General features: G+C 46.7%; 1 protein-coding gene across 3 annotated transcripts in view; it reads right to left on the reverse strand.

The window, feature by feature from the left end:
- The window catches only part of NTRK3 (neurotrophic receptor tyrosine kinase 3), a 204,647-nt gene that overhangs the window by 23,340 nt on the left and 154,826 nt on the right, over positions 1 to 26,481 (reverse strand). For all 3 annotated transcript variants that reach the window (XM_068203717.1, XM_068203718.1, XM_068203719.1), the window contains 3 exons: positions 16,134 to 16,264; positions 11,907 to 12,079; positions 8,275 to 8,518 (listed from right to left, as the gene is read on the reverse strand). In XM_068203717.1, the coding sequence (XP_068059818.1) occupies positions 8,275 to 8,518; positions 11,907 to 12,079; positions 16,134 to 16,264 (548 nt within the window). The remainder of the gene's footprint in view (positions 1 to 8,274; positions 8,519 to 11,906; positions 12,080 to 16,133; positions 16,265 to 26,481) is intronic.

Genomic DNA, 26,481 nt, shown 5'->3' on the forward strand with positions numbered 1-26,481 from the left:
CACACAGCTGGGGGGGGAGAAGGAGCTCGCTGGGGTTGAGAGAGGCAGGGCTGTGAAACTGGGGGGGAGCAGGAGAGGAAAGCCTGGAGAAACTCTGACTGTGCAGAAATCAGCAGGAAAAAAAGGAAAGCAGTGGTTTCCTTCCATACAAGCATCTTAATTAGGGATGTTGATGAAGATATTTGCATTTTAATTTTTTCAGGGAGGCCTTCAGTTTGTCATGAAGCAAAGTATAATTTATCCATGATCTCACTAAACTGGCTTATAACTTCTCTGCCTCCAGTTTATTTGCTGATCACACTGAGGTTTGGGGGTGGTCCCCACCCTTCTTGATCAGTGTGTCACCACATAAAAGATCTCTTGGCTGCACCCATGGTAAAGGAGAGCTGAGATCATGGTCCTGCAGGTGGGAAGGCAGGAGGAGGGCAGTGGCCAGCTGGGCTGCAGTGAGGTTTAACAACCTAGACTAGATGAGGGGAGGGTTTTACAATTGCATGTTTCAGTCTTGCTGGACTGTAAGTAGCAGTGCTCCTCCCAAAGCTCACCACCCACACTCTTTCTGGTCCACCTGTGCTGGAATCATGAAGCTGGAATAATATGCTGGCATAAGGTTCTCTACCATCTTCTGCTCTAGCTGCAGTTTAAATCAGTTTAAATCAGTTTAAACACAGTTAAAATTTGTACCCACTTTGGTAAAACCCAGAACCATCAATGTCTCTCACCTACTGTGTACAAAATCCTTCCTTGTTTCTGGTGACACCACAGTGAAACATGTTTTGGATGGATCTCCACCAAAAGAGAGTCTATCTTGCTTAAAATGAGGCATTGAGCTCTTTTCCCTGTCTGTCACAGCTTTTAGGCTAATGGGATGTTCCAAGTGGGGACAGGAGGAAGAAGCGAGCACACTGCATGCAGGCAGCCTCTAGCAGGTGTTGGAAACCACACTTGGACAAAACAAATTAAAACAGGGGAAAGAAAAACAGTTTCACAGTCAGCGGGAGGGGAAAAACTACTCGAGGATGGATGGGGATCACAAGTAGCTTCTCTTGCCTCTCTAGATCTGTTGGCTGCAGCCAGGGAACACTGAAAATAGAAAAGAATCCTGCCCTCCATAGTAAAGTTTTATGCAAAGGGAATTGCTTTGAAGGAAAGGGTTCCTGAACTTCCCTGCAGGAAATTTGCTATTTCAAGTTTTTACAGCAGAGGTGACAGACTTGGGTAGTTTGGCTGCATTGAGAAACAGCCCCAGCTTTCTGAACTGAACTGACTCTTAACTTCTGTGTATGGTGTCATTACCCCAGTGATGGCTCCAGCATTTGACTGGTTACTACCAGGACTCTCCCCAGATCCCAGGAAAGCAGAGATCAGCCTGGACAGCTTTTAAGAGCAGCCAAAGTCCAGTCAGTGTGGACATGGACTGGAAGAATCATCTCTGTTGAATCCAAACTTGTCATATACATCCTCAGGTGTTTTAGGTCAGGAAATACTGAACAAACAATTCCTCCCTGTTTGACTACATCTTTGACCTCTGCAGATGGAAGGTTAAAAACCATCAGGAAGCTAAAATGAAAGGCTTTGAACTCCCAGCCCTCTGGATCTCAGCCTGATGTTTGGGAGAAATCAAAAGCCTCAATTCAAATGCCTGGGAAATGGGGCTGAGCTTTGATTGAAAGATCATAAGTTTGATAAGCTCTCAGTAGGTATGTGAGGGTTTGGGGGGAACACAAGGATTTAGCTGGAGGTCAGTGTTTAGGTGAATATTGAGAGTGTATTAAACAAAAGTTCTGAGCCAAATGACTTGCAATGACAGCAGCAACATACCCCAAGCAGGAGAAGAGGTGAGCGTGGAGGTCAAGTACCAGAACAGGGAGTTTTTATCTCCCAAAAACAAACCTCTCTTTTGTGCCTGTGCTTCAAAGAAGATGTCACCAGATTGTGAGAGCTCTTCACCTGCCACATCCCTCTCATTACTGGAATGAAATAAATGGCAACAGCATGAAAACAGCAACTCAAGCAGGAGAACAACAGGTAGACATTGAGAAAAAGGGGAGGGAGAAAACAGGGTGCAGATGCAGGTCTTGACAGGGTGGAGAATTAGGGCAATTACCGTTTCTGAGGAAATGCCAGGAATACAGCACAACCTAATTTCCCCAATTAATTCTTCTGCACTTGAGCTGCTTTGTGTGAAGGGCTCTTAAGGAGAAAAAAAAAAAGACTCAACATTTGTTTTTCCCTCAGTGTAGAAATGGGGAAGTGTTAAGGGAAAATGTCTGGCTAAAACACAAGATGATGCTGTTACATCTTCCTTTCAGGAGATAAGGAGCTGTGCCACAAATTCAATTTGCAGAGGTTTTTATAGGAGCCACAGAGATATCAAAGACCAGCACGTTCAATATCACACTGACTTTTCCTGCACGCAGAGCACACCAGGACAGGCACAGAGACACTTCAGCCACACACCCACATTGAGCCATTCCCTCATCTCCCCTTTCCAACCCTCCTGCAGCTTAGGAGGAATCTGTTTTTTCTGCCCCCAAGCCCCCAGTCAGAGCAGCTGTGAGGCACCATGGCATGAGCCATCCACACCTAAAGAGGCATACAGATGTCATCGAGGGGGAGTGATGGCAATAAGAACAAGGAAAAAAAAAAAAACCAAATCAGGGGTTGGGGTGATGGGATGCATTGGATAAATAGATGTTGAGAAGGGCATGTAATACTTTCAAACACAGGCTCTTGCACATAGGAAGACTGTAGCTCTGCTTGGCTGGAACATCTCTATCAGTCACATCTCCAGGTCACTATGAGACTTTTTTTGCTCCTCCTCTTGTAAGTCTGACAAATCAAGACATATTTCCATAATCCCAGATAAGAAGCAGAAAATTAAAACACTTTTCACTTCTAAGCCCCTAATAGAATACATTTATAGATGTGAAACCTTCCCAAAACCTGAGCAGAAATGATGTAGAGAGAGCAGCATATCACATTTTCCTCCTCAGAGAAGGGCTAGAAGAGGAAAAGATGGTGCACAGATGCCTCTGCACAGCACTGAGGTGCTGGGAATGATGCTGATTGTGAAGCTGAACGTGACACACACATTGTACCTTCTACAAGAGATCCCCCACAACGGCCAGCATGGCCAGGGACTGAGCTTGCTCCTCCCCACCATCAGCACTGAGCTGAGCCTGACGACACTGTCTGAGTGCACAGTCTGGCTCATTCTCTGTCCAGAGCTGACTTGCAGCCAGTGTACACTGGGTCTACCATAAAACCTGAGAATGGCAGCTTATTTTCTCTCCCAAAGTGAGGCAGTACCACATCCCAGCTAGAAATTCAGAGGGAGTTTTCCTCTCCTGTGCCTGTTGGCATTTCCCATAGCTGGTGATGGTTCAGAGCCCCAGCACACTCATCACAGGGCTCCATCCTGGTGCTGACAGGGCTGGGCAGCAGTACCCCTGTGCTGGGATCCACCTCTCATGCTGCACACACACTGCATGAGCTGCACAGCAAAACCACAAAGAAAGCACCAGGGGGCTGACAGTGGGTGTTGTGCAGCTGAGGGATCCACAGGAGCTCCAAGGGGCTCTGCCAAGCCTGCACAAAAAGGCAGTAGGGAGAGTACAGCTGACCCTCTGCAGAGAATTCAGAGCTGGTGGGAACAGAGCACCAGTGATGATGTGATTATTTTTGGAGCCCTCTATGGAGAAGACTGTGGGTCAGACTAAATCCAGTTTCAGTGCAAGGCTTGTCTGCTTGTTAGTCTTATCTACCATGCTGGATGAGCCTCCAAAGGAGCACAACCCAGGCAGCTGCTACATCTCAGTGACCTATTGAAAAATTTCATGGAAACTTCACTGGAAAAGCAACTGGCTGTATCCGTGAGAAAGAAGCCAGTCTTGAATGGCAGAGGAAAAGAACAAAAGTAAGAGATGGTCAAGATGAGAGATGGCCATCAGAAAGCAACCTTAAATGGGTACTGAAAATGATCAAGAATATGGGGGGTTTGCTGGCTATTTTAAAGAAAGAGAAGAAATAAATTGTTTACACAGTAAACCTTCATGCTTCAGAGGAGGAGGGATCCCAGACTTGTTAAGGAACACTGACCTAAGGCCAAAGTCATAGCAGAAATTTTTTGGTTCTGATGGTCTAAGGGTGTGAGAGCCAAGGTTCATGGGAAGAGATATTAATCTTTTATTAAACCAACTGATACAACAGAAAATAACAATAAAAAATAACTCAGAGAGGGTTTGTACACCTAAAATTCATTCTTTCTCCCCCTTCCAACAATATCGTGAGTTCTATTAAAAGATATTGCTTCTTCCTGCAAACCTTGTTTCTCCTAAATCCAAACAATGCTCCAGAGTGGTGAGGACACAGAAACAGGGAGCATTTTTGTCATTACGATTATCTCTGTATTGCTAGAAATAAATTTAAAAAAAAAATCCAGAACGCTTTTCAAGTCCTGCATATGTCTTTTTTTTTGACAAACAGGTGTGCTCTGCATGATGAAATGACCAGGAGAATACTCAGGATTGATCTCTGTGAAAGGATGGAGCTAAATCCCTAAGAAGTGTCAAGCCCAGCCCAGGATTTGGAGCAGGATGCCAGAAGAGTAGGACAGAGGAAATATGGACAGAGGAATGTCTTCATGAGGTTTAATGTCTACATAAATCCTTTCTCTCTTTGGCATGTGACTTCACTGCTGATGTCCCACCCATGTCAGGACATCACCTCCGCAGTTATTAAGGAGTCTTGACTACAGTTTAAGACTGTGTTCTCATCTGAAGATGAAGAAATACTGCCCTGGACAGCTGCCATGTGATTTTGTTTTGTAACAAAAGGGGGAAAAAATGGAAAATTATTTTGGTATTACTGGAGCTTGGGTGGGTCCAGAGCCACAGAAGGGCTCTTGGAGCAACCAAACCCCAGTGTGCAGGGTGAAAGAGCAGCTGGGGATTCTGATCTCAGCCCTGGTGATGCCCCCAGCTCTGACACTCCCCCACTGCCACCGAGACACCCTCCAGGACAGCACTGGGCAGGCACCCTGTGCCTCACTTGCTGCAGTCTCCATGCCACCCTCAGCTTGGCTGAGGCACAATGTCCCTGACCTGCAGCGTCCCACCACCTGCTGTCACAGTCCTGAGTCATACCTAAAAAAAATCGCCTACTCACACCGGTTTTTAGAGAAAACAACAAGGAAAATGAAATCCGCCCAAACCTTTCCTCTCCAGTGTGGATATATTCCATCCCGCCTTCCCACAGAGACCCACACCAAAGATTGCACAGCACGTTACACAACACAGCACAGAAATGCTCCTTCAGCAGCCCCTCCTTCCCTCTTCACACAGAAGCTGGGCTACTTCTCCCTGGCTCCCCAGTTCCTCCACTTTCCTCCGCTTTCCACTCAGATGCTGTTCCACCTCCCCCCTCCACTTCCACCTCCACAATCATTTTCTGTCCATCCTGTCTTCTTGAAAGGAGGTTAAAAGGCAACAGCTGATGGGATCCCTCTGTGATGGAGGAGGAAAAGGATTCATCAGTCTTCAGGCAGAGCATGGAGAGCTTGCAGAGAGGGGGAACAAGCCTCTCTGCTGTTTTTGTTACGCAAATGTTTGTTTTCTGTACCCAAATGTGTAACAGAAAATTAATCAGCTCACCTTTGTTAAAGTAATTTTTGCATCCCACAAATGCAGGAGCCAGATGGTGTACTTTCTTTGTCTTAAAAGATTAAGAAATGGGAAAGAAAGGAAATGGCTAGGAACTAATCCTCAGCCTGGAACACGGTAATATATCCACATACCCACTTATCCAGGCTTGCAGGGCCTGGGCAGGAGCAAACACAGGGACCCAGCAGACAGAAGAGAGTGCTTGCAGAGAGCTCCAGTCCTGTCACTTTGTGTCAGCTTGGGGTGGGATTTCTCCCTGTCTTTCCAGAAGATGACAAATTACAGCTTCTCCCAGGGCTGTAGCTTGGACACACCAAGCAATATTTTCTAGAACCAACTGAAGCAGAACTTTGCTCCAGGTCTCACTGCTGGCAATGGCAGGCTGTCTGAAGGGGAAAGCTGCCATGCACAGACGCTGGAAAACAGAGTTGAAAACTTCACCAGGCAGATCATGGATGTGACCAGGGACAGCACTGAAGACTGAAAGTTCAACTCTTCAGCCAAATCTCCAGCTTTCATAGGTGAGACCAAGGACCAGTTTGGTTCTCCCACTTGAGCTTGTTTGCTCATATTCTGGGAGGAGTGTGGTTGGACTGTGCCTGGAGGGGGGATGAAGGACACCTGGCCCCTGGAATTCTGCATTTTGCTGGCCTGGGGAGGCTTCCCAGCTCTGTCACCAATTCCTGCTTTGGCCTTGGGCAGGTGATGTAAACCCTCTCCCCCTCATGCCACCAGTGTAAATATGGGCAATCAGAACCTTATTTTGCTAGAAACCTTCTTTGGGCTTTAACACAGATAAGGCCTCAGTGAATTAACTTTATGATCGAAAGTTTTAAACATACTGAAAGTAAGTGAAAACAAAGAAAGGAAAGTCAACTAAGAACAAAAGGCTGTGATGGTCTGAAACTCAGTTCTTGCTCTGGTAAGTAGATGATAACAGTTTACTGGGAATTTGTGTATGCAGAGAAAATCCCGCTAAAGAGCCTTCTGACACTGCATGAGACAGCAGGGAGCAGTCCTCAGCAAAGCACTTTGCACAGACAGGATGAGGGCTACAGGACACCACCACAGAGAAGACGAAAAATCCCACGACAATAAACTGGCCTGTGGAGATCATCTCAGCCCTCCCAGCTGTGGCAACAGCCAGCAATTTCTCCCCTTGCACAGAGGGCTCCTGGTGCTGCAGGAGCCCGAGCTCGGCTGGGATTGTGTCCAGCAGTGCCTTGGTTGGGGCAGGATTAACAGGGCTGAAGGGAAGAAGGCAGGCAAGATCTTGGGTAATCACATGTGCTGCTTCTCATCCTCCCCTGGGCTCTTCTCTTTCCTACTGACATTTCAGCAGTTATGGGACCACATCACCTCTCTTTCCTCATCATTGCCCAGTAACTGCACTGAGACCTTTTCCCAGCATGGGCTTTTCTGCTGCACAGAGAAGATTGGTTCCCTCACTGGTAATTAAACACAGGGCAATCCAGTGTTCTGGCCTGGGAGAGGTGATACATCTCAGCACAAATCTGATCACGTTTTCCCTCCTCCCCATCACAGTAATTGCACTTGGCAGCTATAACATAATGAAAACTTCCTGAATTGGGTCAAGACAATAGGCCACCCCTTTCTGGGTAGCTGGGAGAAATCATCCTCCATGCCAAACACACATGTTGTAAGCAGAAATAAATCAGCCTCTGTGCAAGCATCAGGCTAGAAACCATGGCTCCCTAGCCTGAGAAGCCCTTCCCTGCTGGTCGATGGCCCAGAGACAAACTCCTACTCCAGTGTGCTCCAAACAGTTCTCACATCACACTTCTCCTGCAGCTGGGAAGGGAAAAATGCTGTTCCCCCAGGGATGCTGCCATCAGGCAGGCAGGACAGTGCAGACAGGTACAGAGGGAGTGTGCAAGACAAGGGAACAGTGTGAGCACAAATCACAGGAGAAAAGGCTGGAACGGCATTCCTGGCTCATCGAGTCTCTCCCCAGAGATGAGTACAGGATTATCCTCTACACTAAACTCAGGCATTTTTGTCTAGTTGCTTCCTGAACTTCTTTAATGACAAGCTCTCAGCAACCTACTCCTGGCAAATTATTCCATTGTTTAAATTATGACCCTGCTGGAAAAAAAATGTTCTGAGGTCAAACCTAAATTGACTATTATTTCCTCTTCCATATTTTATGCACTTATCAGTCAGTCGTTCAGTTGCCTTCTCTCTAGGTCCCTGTATTAAGTTTCTTTAATCTAACACCAGAGGTCACAGCCTGTAGTATTTATCATCTCTCTGGATTACCTTTAATTTGTCAATGTCTTCAAAAAACAAGGAATAAAAATAGGCAGTAAGGATGGAATGATTTCAGAGCCATCCAAAAGCGTGTGACTGTGTGCTGGGGTATCACAGAATCTGTGTGTAGGCATCTGCATGGGTGTCTGAACTACAAGCATGGCCAGGACTGAAGAGGATTAAGGATAGTGGTTTAGGGAGGCCTGATCAACTTCTGTGCACATGTTTCAATGAGGTAATAACCAAGCAAGTGAGCCCAAGGGCTCCAAAAACAGATTTACTGTAACATTTCCTATCTCCCTTTGCTCTGAGCATCAGAGTGCCACTGCAGCTGCCTTACCCTGTAGTAATCAGTGCTGTAGACATCTCTTGACATCCCGAAGTCTCCAATCTTCACCAGCAGGTTGGCTCCAACCAAGCAATTCCTGGTGGCCAGGTCTCTGTGGACAAAGTGCTGAGAGGCAAGGTACACCATTCCAGAGGCAATCTGGCTAGCGATGTGGAGCATCTGGGATAGCCCTAGCTCCCCTTTGGCTTGTCGAGGCTGCCCATCCACGAGGATCATAGCATCTGGGCCGTGTGCCCTACAGGGAGGAAAAAGCAAAAAGCACACATTTGGGTCTCACAAGTCTCCAGGAGACAGGAATCCCACACAGTCACTGTTCTTGCTGGATGGGGACCAGCCCCCAGCTCTGCGCTGTGAAGACAGACACACAGCTCCAGTGGAAAGGAACAGAGAAAGGAATAAGAAAAACTGGGAGGTTGAGGCTTTAGGGGAAAAAAGTCACCATTCTGGCTTCCTCTTCTGAAATTTCTTTTCTGTCCCACGACAGTCTGGCTTTGGTGCTGCTTCACAGGAAGGGGAACATCAGAACTCTGCAAGTTTTCTAACAAAGCTTGTTGCCTGTCCGAGCTAACAGCAAATGGCAACAACTTATTGCAGACTGCAGAGCGGGTCTATAATGGCAACGTGCTGTTACCCCTACTTCAAAACTGCTGCTGACAGGAAACAAAAGCTGGAAAACCAGTAACCAAAGGAAAAGGTGGAAGTGATGGACACCCTTAGTGAGCAGAGAGGGATGTGGTCACTGCAGACCCCAAGGCAGTGGGGGGTTGTGCCAGGAAGACCCAGCCTTGCTCCCCACCCAACCTGCAGGCAGACTCCCATGCACACCATTCCTCAGGATGCTCCCTGGAAGGCCATGCCTGCATTTCTCCATGACAAGACCTTTTCTATCTGTATTTTCTGAGGCAGGACACCACCACTGCAGCCTGCCCTGGTGCAGACAGCAGGGTCTGTTGTGACACCACCAGTGTGGTGGCCCTGGGAGGCATGAGGAGCCATGCCAGCACATGCCACCACTAACCCAGCTGGAACGTGCTGATCCTGGTGCTTCCCCTTGCCTCACCAGTTAATGTTGCAGGCCACTAAAACTCTCTGTTCTCTGGGAAGCACACAAAGGTCTAACAACACTGAGGGGAATTTATTTATTGTGCCTTTCTCTAGGAAACTGGGTCTAAAGTGAGCCTCTTCCATTTTACTGCTTTTCCAATTTCTGCAGTTAAACTAGGAAAAGTCCATCTGAGTGTCTTACAGACTCCCAGTGTCCCTGGCCTTCAGTGTCTGGGAGTCACTGTCTCCTGCTGTGGGCTGGGTGAATTATTCCACGATAAAAACTGCTGCTTCCTGAGGAATTCCAAGCAGCTCTGCATCATCAACCCTTCCTGACCCCCTTGAAGCCCCCATTCCCAACCAGCAGACACCTTACCTGAGAAAGCCCAAACTCTCCATATGACCCCTTAGACATTTTGAGTGCCTCTTTGCAGGATCTAAGCTCCCTTATCCCCAAAGCCATCTTCCTTCAGGACACAAAGGGCTTTTTCACTGCCTACCACATTCCAGCATGCAGGGAAAGGAGCACATAGCTGCTTTTTCCAAGGCTGTACAGGAAGGAGAAGCTGGCAGCTAAACACAGCTGGAAGATGAGAAGTTGCAATCCCAGGGACCACACACCTGGAAAAGTTTCTTTTCCTTCATAAAGGCCAAAGATAATACAACAAGCTTTCTCTTCCAATGAGACTGGAGATGAATTTCATCAGGCATGAGTGTTTCTCAGACATGTCCCAAGAAAGAGTTGGGACATGGGAGTGAGGGGTCCATGGCTCCAGCATGATTTCAGCCTTCGGGACACACTGCTGAGTGAAGCAATTTCATCAGGCATTGGCAGTGGGCACACAACATCTTCCTGAGACACTGAGAGAGCCTGTTTTGCACTGTACTCTTTGGGAGGTTAACTAGAGCAGTGAGAGAGGTTGTTCCTCAGCTGTAATATCTGACTCCTCTAAGGAAATAAGGTTGCTGGTTCTGCCAGGAAAAAGGATAGGTCAATTTTGAGTTCTTTGTGAAGCACTTGAAGAACAGCGTCTCTCACTCTCTTTTTCAGACTGCCTGCCTTCAGTCACAAAGCTGAGGCACTGTCCTTAACACTGCATCACCAATCTGGGCTAAAACACCCTTTCAGCCCAGCCCCTGGTTTTGTGCTGGTGGCAGAGTTCAATCTGCTGCTGCTGGGAGGTTGCTGAGGCCTCCAGGTATGACAAAAGAAGGTCCCAGGTAACCAAGGCTGCTCCCCCTTGAATGAGGAGCTCTGTAAAGCCAACAGCCTTCACACATCCTACCTTGACAAAGATGTCTTGGATTTATCCAGAGCTTGAGACAGGGACTGAGCTATAAAATCCTATTCAATCTATCCACAACCATACCAAAATGAGGACGAAAATAAATGCAGGAATGTTCCCAGCTCACCCACTGCCCTGCAAATGCCCCACAGCAGCTGGAGACAGGTTGGCAGAGGAAAGAAGAAATCTCTAGGATCCTTCCTTATATTCTTCTGGTATGGCTGATTGCTTAGAAGTGAAAACCTCAGGGAAAAACTTGTGTTTCCTGGTCAGAAAATGTGTTGGTAGAAAAATAGTCAGTGACTGTATCCCAGCTCCAGATCTAGACCTGCCATGCACAAGACTCTTGTTCCTCCTGCAATCATATTCACACTTAGCAGTCAAAACAGGAAAATATCAAGGGTCCAATTTTCTAAATATTGGGATATAAAACTACTAATTATTTCAAGAGGTAAGTACCACTCCACTTGCATGCAGGTTTCAGAGTGGAATTTCTGTTTTGTGGCAGAAGAGCACCATAAACATCCTCCCACAGCTGCTCCCTGGTCCTTGGTGCTGGTGGATACAGAGCACACAAATGATCTGCCTCAGGCTGATGAAATGGTTGAATGATGATGGGAGGCATTGGGAGCTCTAGAGACAGAGAAGGTAATTACAGCACTTCTTCAGGCCTTGCCTGACTTCATGAGTAGCCTGGTGCCACAGGTTAGGGACCAGGGAACAGGGATGGACCCCACAGGCACTGCCTGAGACTTCTCCAACATTTCTCAGGTCTTTTCTGAATGCAGGAATGAGAAGCAGTGACCAGTAAACACCCAGGATGCAAATCAGATCAAGGGCACCAACAAATTTCTCAAAGGAATATTTTGATCCTTGTGCTGTTGAAGCAGGGGCTCAGTGGCTGAGGGAGTGATGGCAAGTGGCCTTCCTGCTTCAGTGGGACATGGCTTTGCTGGATGTGCAGGGCTTGGAGCTGCTGACAGCTGTGGCTTCATGTCCTTCCATCCCTCACAGCCATGCTCCCTGCAGCTTCAAACTTGCTGAGGCAGGAGATAAAAACTCTGGTTTCCACATCTCCTGAGATTGCTCTAAGGGAAAATATTGGGATAGGGCTACTAAAGCCCTAAATCTGGTGAGTACCATCACCTCCTCCAAGCTGCCCTTGGAACAATCATCTCTCACTTCTCAGCCCACTGAATAATGACACCATTGGTGCACCACTGAGACAGAACAAGTTTCCCCGAGGCTGTGGGGCAGCCCCACAGCACCTCCCGTGGCCTCATTCCCACATACCTGAGGAATTTGTTGAGGTCACCGTGTTTCATGTACTCGAAGACCATGATGAGCGGGTCGCCGTCACCGCACACGCCGTAGAACTTGACGATGTGCTCGTGCTGTAGGTTGGTGAGCAGCTCTGCCTCCCGCTGGAAATCCTTGCGGGCTGCCAACGTGGGGTCTTTCAGAGCCTGGAATGGGGGACGCAGACACGCACAGAGTGGGCTCAGGTTGGGGAAAGGCCAGAACAGAGGGGTCACAGCATCTGCGAGGAGCTGATGAGGAAGGGAGGGGAGAGGAGCCACTGGCCCAGTTGTGCTGGTGGCACCACGTTTGTGTGTTGCTCCTGTAGGTACCGTCCCACTGGGCTCCCCAACTCATTTCCTAGGCAGCAGCAAACATACCTCAGAGGGTAATAGCTTCCAATTATTCCCAGCTTGGGCAGAATTTATACTGGTGACCCAGGGGCGAATGGCTTCATATCTCATTATTATTAAATTCCTGAGCCAGCCAGTCCTTGCTATCTGTCTTTTATTTTGAAATAGCTGACTACACTGCCTTTATTCAGAAGATGGATTTGCCTGGCTGTGCAGTTATTGTGTGGATTTTTCAAACTGCTTCTGAAGAAGGACACTGTCAAGTCCTTTCTCATAATTTTTAAAATCATGTTTTTATTCCCTGCTGTTTATAACAACTCCCCTGGTAGACTGATGCTGAAATCAGTATCCTTACTGAGAATATCTCATCTCCCACAATTTGAGAATTCCATTTTGCCATTGCAAGGCAGCTTGCAGGCTTCAGGTGGTGTGGACCAGCCTGACATTGCAGAGTTGCCATGAAGATGTTGCTGTGGCCGTAGCTGATGACAAGGGAGGATTCTCCAGGTTTGCGTTCTGGCTTGTCTGTGCATTTTTGAGCAGTTGCACTGGAGAGTTAGCTTGAAAGCAGCTTGTTGTCATCTCAGGGAATCAAGGGAGGGAACTTAATAAAAAAATTAAGTCCAGACCATTTGACAAGATGAAATGGCCACAAGAATCCGCACAGTCTTTGCAAAAAGGTAAGAAAATGAAGAGTCTGGTTTTGAGTTTCTGGTTATGCATCATATTCTCTGCATCCTCCACGTGCCAGGACTTTTTAGGACCAATTCTGGCTTTAACTGTGCAGCCTAACATGAGCTGAAAGGACTCAAGTCCTGAAAAGGACTCAAGGAAACTTGTTCCACTTATCCTGTGTCAGTCTGATGTGCACCATTTGCCCTTTAGTGGTGGGGACACGGGGCAGCTCTCCCCTTTCCTACACAAAAATATACCTTCCCCCTTTCCCCATGCCTTGAATCTCCCCATGCAGACAGCAGGGGGGACCTGAGCAGCTGCAGGATGCAATTTATGTGCAAAAAGGGATGCTAAATGTCAGAGAGCTGTGCATGGAGGATGGGGCCCAGCACTCTGTTACTGCACCTGGGCTGGCCCATGGTGCTGCTGGCTCTAGAGACTCCTCCAGAGAAGGTGCTTTTCCCCTTGGAGCAGGCGTGCTGTGAGGCTTTTTCCCAAGCCTTAGGACACTGCCTCATCTGATTCTGCCCCTCCCAAACTGCTATTCACATGGCATAAATCTATTTTAATTCTTTGCCCTTTGGGATAGCTTGAGTAGAGATATTTAGATGAATGTTAGTTACATGGTGCAGATGGCAAAGCATCCGTCCCTATCTCAGGCACCCTATTACTTTTAGTCATTTAATATCTTTATAATGTTGAGGCCACCCTATTTTTCTGCAGGAAAATAGTCCCTTCTCCCATCACTCTTTTCTCCCCCTTTTTCCTGTGGTTGCACACAGTATTTCAAGCTGCAGTGAGTTTAGGTTTCATTTCCTTCACACACAATCATTTTTATAAGGTGTTAAGATTGTAAGTTTGTTGATATCACACACCAAAAAAAAAATTATTAACCCCCTCCTCATTGCTAAGATTGCACAGCCAAGCATTTAAAAATGAGGAAGCTGGAAGGGATAGAATAGGGAAAGAAGACCAGAACCAAAGAAAGAGAAGGGCTGTCTCAGTAAAATCAGTGGAATGCCTCTTCCAGGAAGGTTTGGGGTGGATTTTTTTTGTGTCTCCATCACGCAATTCCTCCATAACTTCTGGCAAGTCCCTGAGCATCTGCAGGTTGCAGCTGTCCTCATGAAGTGCCAGTTGCTCCAATATTACCTGGAAAATCCCCTCTTATGCAGTCTCAGGGCCAGATTTCCACAAGCACCATATGTTTATTGCTGCAGCAGGACAAGTCGGCACTCTGAGTCAGGTACCTGCTGTCCGTGGGGCTGGAGAGAGAGGTTGGTAACTCCATCCTTCACCTAAAGCAAATCTCTTCAGTTCAGTTCTCCAGTTTCTGCATCTGCCCTCTGCAAAAGGGGATGGTACAACCCCAGTAACTTGCTGGGGGGCTGTGAAAATGGGTACACTCACATCTAGGGTGCTTCCAGCACAGGAGTGATCGCCACAATGGAACAGCCCCAGAGAAATGAAAAATAAGGTGTTCAGAGGACATGCCCTGAACACAGCCCCTCCAGCATTTCTAGTACTTGACTTTGTCACCTTAACACTCTGCTGGATCTGGTGTTTGTGCATTTCTTAGGATGCTTTTAGAAGCAAGCTGAATAAAACAAGAAGCTTGTCCATGCCTTCACATCAAAACTCAGTTTATCTGCAGGGCTGCAACCTTTAGATCTGCTAAAAATCTGAGTCCATTTAAGCGAGAGAGCAACACAGCCCCTTCCTTTGGCCCTGGGAGAGAGTCCCTGAGAGCAGGGCAGAGGCAGGCCCTGGGCTGTGGACTCAGCTGCCCTTAGACAGTGTCCTGCTGCTGCCATGAGCTGCAGGAACTGGGGAGGCAGTTCTCAGCCTCAGCTGGGGGCATGAGATCTTCAGGAATTGCAGCCTAATCTCAACTTAATATGTAAAGCCTTGATTCCTGCCTTTTTTTCCTTTTTTTTTTTTTCCTCAGACTTATAACATGGCCCAAATTAGAGGGACTTTTTTCCCTGCCACTCCCAGAGCTGGCAAGAAGCCAGATTCCAGGGCCCTGCTCCAGAGCTGGAGCTGTATGATCTTGCAGGATGAAAGGCACTCTGGAGATGTAAGCTCATAGTAGCAATTAACAGAAACAAGTTCGGATGCTGTTTCTGCCTACATGCAAATGAAACTCTGCAGAGACTCAGGAGCCAGGCTTGCTGAGGGATGGCTGACACTGATAGGCAGGTACCAAGCCTATAATCAAACAATTAATCACGTGGGTGTCTTCATGTCCTCGCCTTTAACCAGTCTCAAAGGTGAGAGGTGCAATCTTGCACTTCGCTGCCGGAGCAAAAGGGGACATCTGAGCTAAAAAAAAAAAAAAAGGCTTGAGCTGCCAATGATTAGAACAAGTCACAAGAAACTGGATGCCTCCAGCACTTTGGAGAGAGTGCTGGAACTTTTTCCATGTAGAGCATCCGTTCAAATGCAGACCTTGTTCCAAGGAGTTAGGAAGCACTGGTTAAATCCAAGGGATTAAACTGTGTCTCTGCCAACTGGTGCCACTTGAGAGGAGAGCACAGTTCTGCATTGAGTGTTCTCCTCTGCCCAGAGCCACACTGATGGGGCAAAGCTCCCACGAGGAATATCACAAGGATGCAAGCAGCACAGCACAAGCCAAGCTGAACTCGTGTTGGCTTAAAATACCCAAAACAGGAGCAACCTGTGGCTAGGCAAGCAGGAGCAGAGTGGAGCCGAGCCGAGTTGCTTTGCCCATCTTGCAGCAAATTGATCCCAGAAAATTGGCTCATCATGCTTAGCTTTCATTGCTCATTTCTGCTGAGGCCTTTTTATGTTTCAGCTTCTGCATGTTACACTAAAAGATAAAATCCAGAAGGAGCAGGGCCGCAGTGCCTGCTGGAGGGAGTTGGATCCACACTATGCTGCTGCAGCTGCACAGGAGCTCCCAGCTCCCAGCCCAGCCTCTCCTCCCTGTCTGTCTCCTGGCCGTGTCAGCAGGAAGGGAGGCTTTGGCACTGCTGAGAACAGACAACCTTGAAGCGGAACACTGAAACTTTGTGTGACTAAGTGGATTTACCACAATCTCCGGCATCAGATAAATCTCCACCCCTGGCCCCCAGCCCTCCCCTGCTTCCCTTTCCCACGCAGACTCATCCAGTCTCACTTCACTGGCCAGCCCCTGCCCTACTCTCTGCCATTCGCCCTTGGCATTTACCTTCACTGCCACCAGCATTTTGTCGTTGGTGGGGCTGAGGTTGTAACACTCGGCCAAGAACACCTTCCCAAAGGCACCTTCTCCCAGCTCCCTCTTCAAAACGATGTCTCTCCTCTTAATATGCTGGACATCTGTTGGAGGGAGGGGAGGAAGAGGGAGAGGGTTGAGGGAAGAATGAATCAGGGTTAATTCAGCGAATGGAAAACAACTAATTCAATTTTCTTGCAAGCTGCAAGGGAACTGAAATTGCTTCGCAAAAATATCTACAGGGAATCTTTTTACCCACCCACAGAACACAGCCATCTCTGTGATGGAGTTAGTCTCATGCAAAACATCTGCGAGGAAAGTACTTGAGGTTTATCAGTCCTCATGACAAGCTCGTGGCAAGCCTGTCCTCAGGGAGAGGACCCTTCGGGGTAAATTCTGCTACAAAGACATGAATCCCTTTTGAATGATCCTGGAAATAATCCATCTCCTGTGAGGTGTAGCAAAGGTCACATCCTTCCAATGAAAGGCCAGGTGAGATTAGAAGGTCCTGTCAAGTTTTGCATTTCAGCTGGGATTAGTTTAAACTCAAACATGACAGATTTTTGAGGCTGAAGCTTGGTAAGTCAAAGCATTCTCAGGAGGAGGAGGACCAGTGACACCCATGCTCCTTAGGGCATTAGCAGGAGCTGGCTGCAAGTGCTGAGTACTGCCCCACAGCAGGACCCTGACCCTGCAGCCTTCCCTTACACGACTGTTCCCTCAGAAAGAAGGTCATCCCAGGCTACCATCACTGGCACAACACATGAACTGAACCCATTAGTTTCAATGATCCTTTCCAGTGACATTTAGGACGGCGAGGACTGACAAAGAATAGCAACCGAGGATTCAGGAAGAATCACAAGAGCAGTAGCTTTAATTTACCAGAGGTACAGAGGCCAATGAAAAGTGGTTTGCTCAGTTAACGGGTCATTCCTGAGGATTACATCTGCCCAGACACCAGGCACCTACAGGGGCTGATTAGTGACTACTGGATATCCACTGACTCTGCCATCATTAAATGCCACGGTTTGCTGGAAGAACTTGCTCTCTTCTGAGGACAGCACTAAGGCACAGCAAACCTCTAAGCACCTTTGTGGCATCACAGCACCCCTAGAACTCCTCAGCAATAAAAAAAAAAGGTTTTACTTAATGCCTAGAATTAACTGTAGAAGCAGTTAGAGATGCACAGCCACCACAGCGTTTTCTGAAAGGACAGCACCCAAAACTTCATCTCTATGAACTGTCCTTCAGTGCAGCTTTCCATCACCATGAGAACTGTGGCAGCACAGACCACTCCCAGCTCCAGCCTGATGGTCATGAAGGCCAGTGGAGAGCTGTGCACTCTTCTCCAGTGCCCAGTCAGCAAAAGCTGATGTATGAGAGGTCTCCTCAAGCAGAGCCATTACGTGGGACAGTACCCTCTTTCCTCTCCCGTGGCATGTTCATAACCCTGAATCTATTTGCTCATAAACTGGACCACTTTTGATCCTTTTTCATCTCTTTCTTGTGCCACAGGAGCTGTAAATGTATGTGACCCTTAGATTAGGTGTGTTTCCCTTGGGGCACTGCAGATGAAGGAGGTGGAAGTGACTAACTCTGGGTTTCAGACTGGCTGCAGGGACACGTCACAATCTGCCACCAGCTCCTGCCACCCAGGCACCTCAGCAGGCACCTGTATCAACCTGAGGGGTCACGTGCCTGATAACAACATAAGTACCATTTAATGCATCAAAAAGCCAATGGAACACAAGCATCCTAATGGCTGTCGTGCAATTAAGCTTTTTAATTAGGAGCTCAGAGGCAGGTTTATGGAGCTGCCATCTCTTGGCCCTTGGCTTGCTTGGGAAGATGGATGCTGCAAGATTGCACAAGCAATGGGCCTTGTAATGAAAGACGCCTCTCTGGGAATTCCCATTGACCTTTCTTAATTGTTCAATAGGCTGAAAACTGTTTCTTACCAATATTAATAATATTAATAGCATTAAGGCACGGGTTGGTAGGCACATCCAAAATTACTTTGGTTTTAAACCTGCAGTGGCAGCCCGGGAGAACAAATCACATGTGGACTTTGCCTTCTCCACCTGGTTTAGCTGAGTGTTTAAGGAGTACCTGGAGAAATCTGAGCTATAATGTGTTGAAATGTAAAGCAATGCACTTGGGTGAGGAAACTCCTAATATAAGAAAAGCTCAAATGGCACCAATTTACTTAATAGAGTAGAGGAAAAGGGGTTTATCCTCTTTGGCTTGGCAAGCATTTTTATAGCACTCATCACTACATTACCTTGGTCTTACTGTATTGACAAACCACATATTTGCATTCTTGGTCTTCCAAATAGCAGCAATCAAGAAAGCTGTGAGGGATGATCTTGTACTAAGAGGGGCCCAAGGATATTTTTAAAAACTCAGAAATGTAGCAATTACAATAGGATTGTCCCATTTGGTCTGAGATGAAGTGAAATAGGAAACAGTCTCAGAAAAAACAGCAATACTATTTAAGAATTTTTACACTTCTGATGAGTAACACCATGAGAACTGAGGCAATCCTCTCTAAACTCTCCAGGGTATTGCCCAAAACTTTCAGCTCCCAATTTTTCCTCCCAATAACATCTTAATAAATTATCAGACATTTCTGAGAGCTGGCATCCAAACTGTGTAATTACAGCTATATTATTAAAATAATATCCCATCTGTCTCCGAGACCAGATTTTAGAGCTAGTTGTTAAGAGTCACCTGAGAAGTTTCAGGGAAAATTTATATGAATAATTAAATGTGGTATTGTGGCAGACAGGGTTGAATTGAGGGAGAAGCAATCCTTTTGCAGTAGTGGACTTGTGTAGCACTGTTGGATTGAAAGTTAACTTGGGTGGTTATAAAAATAAAAGGGTCATGGAGTTAAGTAGTTTGACAGCAACTGGACAATCTTAATGTAGAATCAGAAAAGTACATTTGCTGATCGCAATTTCTCTCAACCTCAAATAGCCATAAATTTTCCTTCATAGTATTTTAGGCACAAATGGAATAATAAGTGAGTTATAATAAATTGCTTTTCCACATGCTGGAGGCCTAAAGTAGTGAAGTTTAGATCAAATTCTTCCCTTCACAGCGAGATCAGCACTATGATTAATTCTAACCCACTATAAAATACAGGTTTAACCACAAGGCAGTGACAAACCCCTGTGGCACGGTGTGGCCAGCAGTGTTTTTGTGCTCACTTTACGTCTCTGCGCTCGCCCATGCTGGCCATAACTCATGAGGAAGGCCAAATAGCCATGAAAGATGCTGTGCTGCAAGGGCACCTCAGAAGTTCATCTGCATAAATCTGTTTACTTCCTCCTGGAGGAAGCCGAGCCCTGTCTGATAAACAGCTGGTGTTTATTTGTTTTAGGCAGGCAGTGCTGTGCTAATCTGTCTTGACTGTGTTGCAGTCAGCCCTGTAGACAAGGTGTATATAAAGTTCCTCTCCCTAAGTACCACTCTTTTGATTTTTTTCCTCCCCATGTACCATTTACTTATAAAAACAGGACAACAAGACAATTCAGAAGAAGATCCTATGCAGAAGCCACAGCAAGACCTGACAGGAAAATAAGCAGAATTGACAGCATGATGTGAACTCATTCAAAGCCATGCTGTACCTACAGGAAGGATGTGAGTGCCTGACACTAAAATAATTCCGCTTTACAAGGAAACATCTTCCAGTCCTTGGTTTGGGATCAGTATTTTTTTTTTCATGACAGAGAAGAAAAGTTGGGCAGATTCCCCACCTTCCTTCTTGTTGATCAAGATTTAACACACAGAGAAGGTGTTTCAAACTTTGGCCTTCACTGTTGCTCTGAATAGCCCATTAACCACATCAGAGAGCACCTGACCTGCAGCTGGCTGGAAATGGCCCATGACATTAGCTCAATGATGGCAGCATGGGGGTAAGTTAGAGCATTAACAACAGTAAGTCTGGGACCCACTTTCACACATGGTCTCTAAAACAGAACGTTTCCCTTTCTCTGGAAGAGCCAAGGCAGAAGGATGGCAGCTTTGGATTTTCAAAGGGATTTTTACCTAACCACCTCTGAATCTTTTGCAGAACAGATGATTTGATCTGTGCTTAAAGTGAATTTAGCCAGAAAAGTGGCTGTCTGAAACCAGAAACTTCTTCCTCTCTATCACTTGCTCCCATGTGTCCTCAGTCATGTCTGTTTCTCTCCTCAAGACAAACACCTTCTGGTTTGCTAAACTTGTGAACCCAACAAAGCCATGGGATACTGGGGAAGAAGAAGAGGGAACAAGATTAATTCTGCTTTCCTCACACATCAGTCTACCATGTCCTGATGGGTCACTTCTGCACTGGCCATTGTAATAGAGCCTGGAAAAATCAGAACTTTTCCACTTACATCACAGATTCAATGATTTTTCTCCCATCGTTTACTCTCATATTGCAGAGTCTCTCTATCTTATGGCACGGTCAAGACAAAAAGACCCTGACTCAACCTCCAAATTCCAGGTAGAGCATATGGCGCTGGTAATAGACTGTGTGCAGTGGAAACACCTTGTTTTGAATAGCCACCACTTTTCAATCACATGAGCAGATATTGGGAAGTCGTATGAGTACATTTCATGAATCTAATTTTCCAATTACTGTCTCATTTCTAAATCAGTCCCAGGCATCAGATGAAGAAGAGATGGGTTCAGTGACACGGCAAATTCTGCATTTCAAAATCCCATCACAACCAGCATCTTTGAAACCATGGTTTGCTAATACTCTTGAAACCTGAATGCACATGATTGTGTTTGGACACAGATGACTACAGTGGGAGGAAAATGGACAAATCAATCTCCACAGTAAACCATGAGCAGTGCCAGTAGTTAAGTTAGAGCAAACTGCAAAACTACTCATGCTGGATCTTTTACACCAGGTCAATTTCAATTGTTAAATTAATTAATTTAAATTAATTCCTCACATCTTCTTTCAAACTCCCAAACAGCAAGCAGTCTTCTTGTATTTCTAGTGGGTTTCCTGACCCTGGACAATTAATTCACAAACAATCTGTAGCTTGCTGGTGGAACAGACCAAAATTATAGACATTTCCCCTTTTACTTTAGCTGACCTCTTCATTGGAAGAGTCCTCTTCTAGCCTAGAAAAGACCAATATAATTTTTCTATAAATTTTTCTTCTGTCCCCAACATGTGACCATGTTTTCTCTAAAGGTAGGTCCTTTCCTGCACCTCTCCATCACCAGCTCCTCCCTCCCTTTGCTTTTTCACATCATGGCATTTCTTCTCTCTTTTTCTACTTCTCTATTTTTTGCCCCTCTTACTGTTCAAGCCCTGTTTTAAACCTGAGTTATTTTAGATCTGTTTCTAGTGTATCCTGATTTGGGTCTGATCCTGGGCTCTTTGTAGATATGCTCTTGATTTTCATAAGCTTCTAATGCCTCATTTGCATCAACAGCGCTGTATAAATGATAACAACAATGACATTTTTCAGCAGTGGCTGAGTCATTTGCTCTAACAACTAATTTATGCCAAAGAATTGTCTCTCTTTTCTTTCTACGTAAGTTGTCCACAAAAAGGTAGCAAAGTTCTCTCTTAGTCAATGTGATTCATTCATTTCTTCCTCGACACTGCTGGAATAACTCTTGTGAATAAATGCTGCACAGCTCTGCTGCTCCGCCACAATTAAAATCAAATAAACAAAGCTTACAATTTACACTGGAAATCTTGTCACCACCACATGTAAGTACCAAGCAGAGAGCCCTTCATGTGAGGCAGTCAATCACAGCCTGGATGGGAACCAAACTTGATGAGTTACTCGATGTACTCGATCAGAGCAGAGCTCACACATCGGGCAGGCCAGATTAAAAACCCCTGCCACTGGAGGGCTGGCAAGGCATTCTCTCACAGATCTGTCTCATAGAGAGAGAAGATAACACATAGGCAGGTTGCACAGAGCCTGAGTCTCCCTCCTCACCTGGTGCAAATCCATCAAAGTCAATGGGGGATATTGATTTCAATCATGGACTGCTGTGAAGTACATGTAAACAAAGGGAGAATCAGTTCCACATCATTTTTAAAAATGGAGACATAAACAGGCTGTTTCTTATCTCTGCCTGGACTCCAAGTAGGTAGCCCTTCACTTCTGGTGGCTTTTCTCCCAGCTCTGACATAAGCCACCTCTGGGAAAGAGCCCAGGTACAGGTTCCAACAACTCGGCACGGTGCCCAGACACTGGTTCTTTGCCAAGTTCCTCTGTAAGGCACCCTTCAAGGACTTGGACTCAAAAAAGTCATGATTATAAGCACCAAGTAGTCATGACACAAATCATAGAGATTTATGGAAAGCATATCTGAATCTTTGGGAACTTGGTGGAGCAACCACAGCCTTCAGCTCAGTTAACGATTGTACTCCTTCGTAAAGACCTTAAGAGAAAGCTATTTTATGTTTCTGCAGTTCTTTTCATTTTCTTACCATCCCCTTCATTCCTTGGGAGCAGCACAAGGCATGAGTGCAGCTCCCAGGTGGGAAGGAGGCTTTATTGCTCAGCTGACCCAGCAGACCCAGAGCTAATGCACTACATGCTGCTAAATGGACCTTGGTAAAAAATAACAGGCTTTGATGCATTTAGCTGGACAATCTTGGCTAAAAGAATGATCCAGTTATACCAATCTACACCAGGAGCTAAAGTTCAGTGCAATTGAGCTCAGGAAAACAGGAGAGGAGCAACCTCTGCATCCCAGATCTCTGATGCTTTGGAAATACCTGACATCCACCATTTCCAAGCTTACCTCTGGTAATTAGGACATCACCAGCTCCTCGGGCTTTTGCTGCTGCAATAGCAGATGGAGAGGAAGCCCTGACCCAAAGTGCTGCCTTTCAGCTTCCAGCTGACTCCAGACATCTCTCCCTAATTTGAGGGAGAGATGCTGCAGAACAGCCCTCAAGCTGCACAGAGGGGTGTGATTTGCAGCTAATCCAGTGCCTGGATTAGCACCCTCTGAGCTGCAGCACCAGCTCCAAAAGCAGCCACACAGAAACCACCACCACCAACAGTGCTCGTGTACAGTGCTCTTGGAGCTGAAGGGAAATGGAAAGGGAGTTTTTGTGTATGTGTGTGGTGTGTGTGTGTAAAAGAGCTGATTGAAAGGCAAAGCACAAGCACCCCTTAAACCAACAACTCATCAGAAGCAACTCCAGAGCCTGCCAGGCTTCCTCACCAAAACACCGTGACAACCACCTGGAAGCAAGTGACATTACCTGGTGTGACATACCTGCAAAGTTCAAACCCAATCCAAAGAAAATTCTCATTTACTTCATGAAAAAAAAAAAAAATCTGAAAAATAGTAAAGTTAGAATGCACTCTACACCATTCCACACTCACATTTAAGCAAAAACTTCTCTCTCACCTTAAACCACCTGACATTCTTATTAAAAAAAATGCACAACTTCAATCACTTCTCATCCATTTCAGTCCCATAAATCTGAGTACAAACCACTTAGCAATTATTTTTATGAAGAGAGCAATACAAAGTGTCCCACAGCTACTGGGTGCTGAGCAGTCTCAGCCCGGAAGCACAACACTGCATCGTACTGTAGAACCAACTGCAGAACCAGATTTTCCTGGGGAGATCTAAACAAAAGGAGATAAAGCAAGAGGAAGGATCCTGAGCATCACCCCCAGCCTGACAATGACCACAGCAGCAAATGAAAGAACCCTTCAGCACATCCATGCCTTGCACAGCAGTGGGTTCTTGCCTTTGAATCAGAATCTACCTCCTTCTCTTCTCTGCAGATTTATGACTTTCTGGAATTACTCAAGCAAGAGTTCATATCAACAGGACCTTCCCTTGATCCAACAAGGTAAATCTCTTCACCTGAGCTGTTGTCAAAGTTTTAAATGTCCTTTAGTATAGAGACATTGAAGACTTTACCAAAAGAAACCCAATGCTCCCAAGGCTCCCTGTGGCTGTCAGGGTTGGGGTTAGGCAGCAGGCAGCTGTAAATGGGTTCCCAGTTGTGCCCCAAGCCAGTCTCTGCTTAATCTGCTTGTGCTCAAGACACATTTCAAGATCCTCTCAGGTTAAGAAAGTCACTCTGGTCCCCCTTGCTACTGTCACCTCTACAAAGCCTGGGGACAGGTTCACCCTGTGCTTGCCAATGTCTCTGCATGCACCAACTCCTCCTCAGCTACCTCCTAGGGGAACACAAAACACTGCTGATGAGACCAAAACCTTACTAACATTCCAGGCAAAAGACTTAAAAACCATCCAATGATTCCCAACATTGTCTGCACCTTCTCAAATTCTGGCTGACACTAGGCTGGAAGGATAAACTGCCTTTCCAGCTTCAGCAGCTTCTGTCTCCTTAGACATCCAGCACCAGCTTCTCATCCTGAGGGGACACTTAGGCTCTGCCTTCCGTATACAAGGTTAGCAGACAGCTGGCATCTTCTGAGGATGAAGACTAAGAATATCAAGAGATGGGTAGAGGGGTAAATGAGTGGGCTGCAGAGGTCCTTGCACTGGGTGAAATGCCCAAGAGCCCCATGACAACATATGACAAAAGGGATCTTACACAAAGCATCGTCCTCACCAACTCATTGATACACCTCAGCAGCTCTTGGAAACAGGGAGTGGGATTCTTGGCAGGGTGGGAGGGAAAAGGGGAGGGGAGAGAAGAGAGAAGAGAGAAGAGAGAAGAGAGGAGAGAGAAAGAGAGAAGAGAGAAGAGAGAAGAGAGAAAGAGAAGAGAAGAGAAGAGAAGAGAAGAGAAGAGAAGAGAAGAGAAGAGAAGAGAAGAGAAGAGAAGAGAAGAGAAGAGAAGAGAAGAGAAGAGAAGAGAAGAGACTTTCTGTTGAGCATGTTTTCTTTCCACCAGCCAGGCCCCTAGGTCCCCTGCTGCCAAAGCACTCAGAATAAAACATTAATTCAATACCACACATTTAATTACACATTATTTGAAAGTGAATTTATTTAACAGAGGAAAATAGTCTTCAGAGAGCATCTGCCTCCTTCATACTCCAGCGTCTGCAGGGAGGGGGCTTGGAGAGGAGATAGGAGGCATAATGGTTTGTTTTACATCAGCAGCTATTGCTGTTCAGCTCATCCCTTCAAAACCGGAGATTTTAAGGAGATAGAGTTGTGTTTTGCAGCAACTTACCAGCTGATTTGATTTTCCAGCTAGTCTTCACTTGATTGGAAAGTGCTGCTGCAGACAGATACCACTTGTCTTTCTGTTTTACTATTTTTCCAAGGGAAAGGAAGGATTACTGGTGGAGGGTTGGAGGGGGATTGGCTGCCCCTCGAGGGACCACGTGATAGTCAGATTTCAGGCTTAAGCCTTCAACAACACAGTAATCAGACACTTAACAGCATCCTATTGCCAAGATGGATAATCACAAGAAAGCGGGAAGGGACCAGGACTCAGCAGCAGCCTGGCAGCCTGGAGAATGTCTCCCAGCAGGAACACAGAAGCTTACGTTCCACCCTCGAGTCACAGGGGCTCAGGGCTATGGGCTGCCCCAGCCTGGAGCTGACTACATGGCTCTGCCTGCTACAGCCGGGCCAGGAGCCTGGCAGAACCTGCTTTCAGCAGCCTCGAGCCTCACATTTCCCCAGCCAGAGCTCCACTGCAGAGATGGAGCAGACTCCAGGGCCTCACATTTCCCCAGCCAGAGCTCCACTGCAGAGATGGAGCAGACTCCAGGGCCTCACATTTCCCCAGCCAGAGCTCCACGGCAGAGATGGAGCAGACTCCAGGGCCTCACATTTCCCCAGCCAGAGCTCCACTGCAGAGATGGAGCAGACTCCAGGGCCTCACATTTCCCCAGCCAGAGCTCCACTGCAGAGATGGAGCAGACTCCAGGGCCTCACATTTCCCCAGCCAGAGCTCCACTGCAGAGATGGAGCAGACTCCAGGGCCTCACATTTCCCCAGCCAGAGCTCCACGGCAGAGATGGAGCAGACTCCAGGGCCTGGTGCAGGCAGCAGCGCCTCCATGGCTGAGCTGCTGCAGGGCCAGAAATGAGCTCCTGGATCCTTTGAAGGAAGGAGTTTGCTCACAGTGAACTCAGCTTTGGCCTTTGCTGTCCTCTGGCATCCCCACAGTGTCCCAGCAGACAGATGCCACACAGGGCTGGCTTAACTGGTGCCACATGAGCTTTTCTCCCAGCCCTCATCCCTACACCTGCTCTTCCTCACACTCCTTAATTTGGGAGCAGCACTGAAAAGCTCCCTCATTTTTGCAACAGCCTTGATTAGACTGCATTCCCCGTCACCCCAACCAGACATGAAAGTGTCCCAGGCACCACCACTGCTCCCTCCAAAAGCTACA

The sequence above is a fragment of the Anomalospiza imberbis genome, chromosome 13, assembly GCF_031753505.1.
Source record: "Anomalospiza imberbis isolate Cuckoo-Finch-1a 21T00152 chromosome 13, ASM3175350v1, whole genome shotgun sequence".
NCBI lineage: Eukaryota > Metazoa > Chordata > Aves > Passeriformes > Viduidae > Anomalospiza > Anomalospiza imberbis.